Genomic DNA, 2,096 nt, shown 5'->3' with positions numbered 1-2,096 from the left:
AAGCACGGACACCACTTGGTTGGCAATAAACCAATATCGCGGCAAATAATCTTCTCAATGAAGATGGAATTTTAGAGTTTGATGCTTCTTGTAAACAATCATGAATGCTCGCATCATTCTCCATAAGACCTAATTTTTCAGCTGCTTCTCTAAAAGTGGGATAGGTAACTCCATTGACGGTTTGTAGATGCTGGAATGATTCAGGGCCTTTGATAAGATTAAGTACCTGTTGCAAGAAAAATCTCTCTCCTTCCATTGGTGATGATGTGTATATTCTTCCAATCACTTTCAGGTTATTCCTCCTTTTCCTCCATGTATTTGTTGATGTCATCCATCGATAACGCCGAGGAAAGTCTTTATAGAGATAAGATCTTGCCTCAGGATCAATGACATTCATCTTAAAGAATTCTGTGAGCATGGTTTGGGAGTTTTCTGGCATTTGAAGGATATCTTCGATAGATTGATTTGTATTAAATCGTACCTGGTGTCTATCTGGAAGATGGAGTTGTAATCGTTCCACAGAAGGATACATTCGAGTGATTGGAAACTGATAAATTCTCCATAAGGCCTCGAGTGCACAAACTCACCTAGAATCCACAAATTGTTGAATCTCATTGTTATCTGCTCCTGCTCGTACTTCCATGGAAACACGATCAACACCCTTGTGCACATATTTGTACAGATATTTAACACTCTTGATGCTGCTACAAATCTCAACATTTATATGACAATCATACTTTAGTAGTAACCATGGATTATAGGGAACAACCCAACTATTATCAACATAGGTTGAGCTATTCTCATGCAAAGGCACAGCAGCACGATCACTGCGACAACGGTAAACAGGGTAGGAGTTATCACCTTGAATAGTGCTTGCAGAAAATGGTTTTGGGAATTTTCGCTTACAAACTCCATTTTCCATGCAAGATGAATTTCGGTGTCCAACACCGCATGGGTTATGGATCATGTGTTTGAGAACAGCACTATACAATCGTGGCTCCTCATCTCTATCTGGTATTTCAGCTTTCACGATTTTGTCATATTCTTCGGGCGATCTTGGTTTGTCGTTTTCATCCAAAATGAGTAACATGTGAACATGTGGCAAACCTCTTTTTTGAAACTCAACGACATAGACATACACCACAACATTCCCAAGGACGCCTTTATCAACAACATCACTCTTGAACTCTTCAAATTTTGCATGAAATATCCTAGTGATTAAATCAGGTCGGTCTTGTGCTGTTTGACCGGGTAATAACTTTTCCACAATTTCTTTCCATGATGGGTTGCATGTCATAGTGATGAAAAGGTCCGGATTTCCATAATTTATAACTAATGCCATTGCATCTTAATATCTTTCATTCAAGTCTCTTGGACTTCCAACAAATGAAGAAGGTAAGACGGTTGTTTTCCCAACATTTACTGTTAGTGATTTAGGGTAAGTATATTTTAGCAAACTAATAAAGAAATTTGTAGTAACCATAATGTTTTAAATTATATATGTAACTTTTTTTAAAAAAAAAATACCTGGATTTAGTTCTCCAGCAGCCAAACAATCTTGTAAGCCTTGGTATAGTTCAGCTCTTATGGTATGTTGATGGTCTCGGATCCATCTTAGCTTATTAGCCTCAATTTTGACAAAATTGTCAACAACAAATTGTTGGAACAGCCGTTGTGCAAGCAAGATGTTTGAAATAGAATGTGGACGTATCTGCAATAAAAATCATCTACATGGATTAGAAATAATTACGAAAATCAATTTATTAACACATATATGTGAGAGTAGTAACATTACTTGGAAGTAATAAGCGTAGAAAGCTCGACACGGAATTGTTCTTCCATTATTGTCAACACTATTAATCGACCATCCATAAGAACCATACGGAAAAAGTAATGGATATTGTAGGGGGTCATAATATCCTACCATGTCCATGATAGTCATTAATTCACCAGAATTTGACTGGACTAAAATACCTCTCGGATTCAAGTTCGCAACTTCTTCTCCACCGACAATCACTGCAGCAACTTGGGAAGTAGATGGTAAACAATATTGTGGCCGATTTGAAGGTTGTTCGCGAATGTGAAGTGCACATTGC

General features: G+C 37.5%; 1 protein-coding gene across 1 annotated transcript; it reads right to left on the bottom strand.

Annotated features, from left to right (window-relative positions):
- Positions 1-583: 583 nt before the first annotated feature.
- Positions 584-1,342, bottom strand: LOC110702815. The gene has a single exon (XM_021880560.1). It carries the CDS (start codon positions 1,340-1,342, stop codon positions 584-586), a length of 759 nt encoding a protein of 252 aa, XP_021736252.1.
- Between the last annotated feature and the right edge of the window lie 754 nt (positions 1,343-2,096).

This window comes from Chenopodium quinoa, unplaced genomic scaffold, assembly GCF_001683475.1.
Source record: "Chenopodium quinoa cultivar QQ74 unplaced genomic scaffold, ASM168347v1, whole genome shotgun sequence".
Classification (NCBI taxonomy): Eukaryota; Viridiplantae; Streptophyta; class Magnoliopsida; order Caryophyllales; family Amaranthaceae; genus Chenopodium; species Chenopodium quinoa.
Note: the sequence above shows the minus strand (reverse complement) of the source record. Positions and strands in the feature narration are given on the sequence as shown.

Excerpts from the sequence above, each read along its gene's own strand:
- LOC110702815 (XM_021880560.1), bottom strand. The coding sequence starts at position 1,342 with ATGGCATTAGTTATAAATTATGGAAATCCGGACCTTTTCATCACTATG.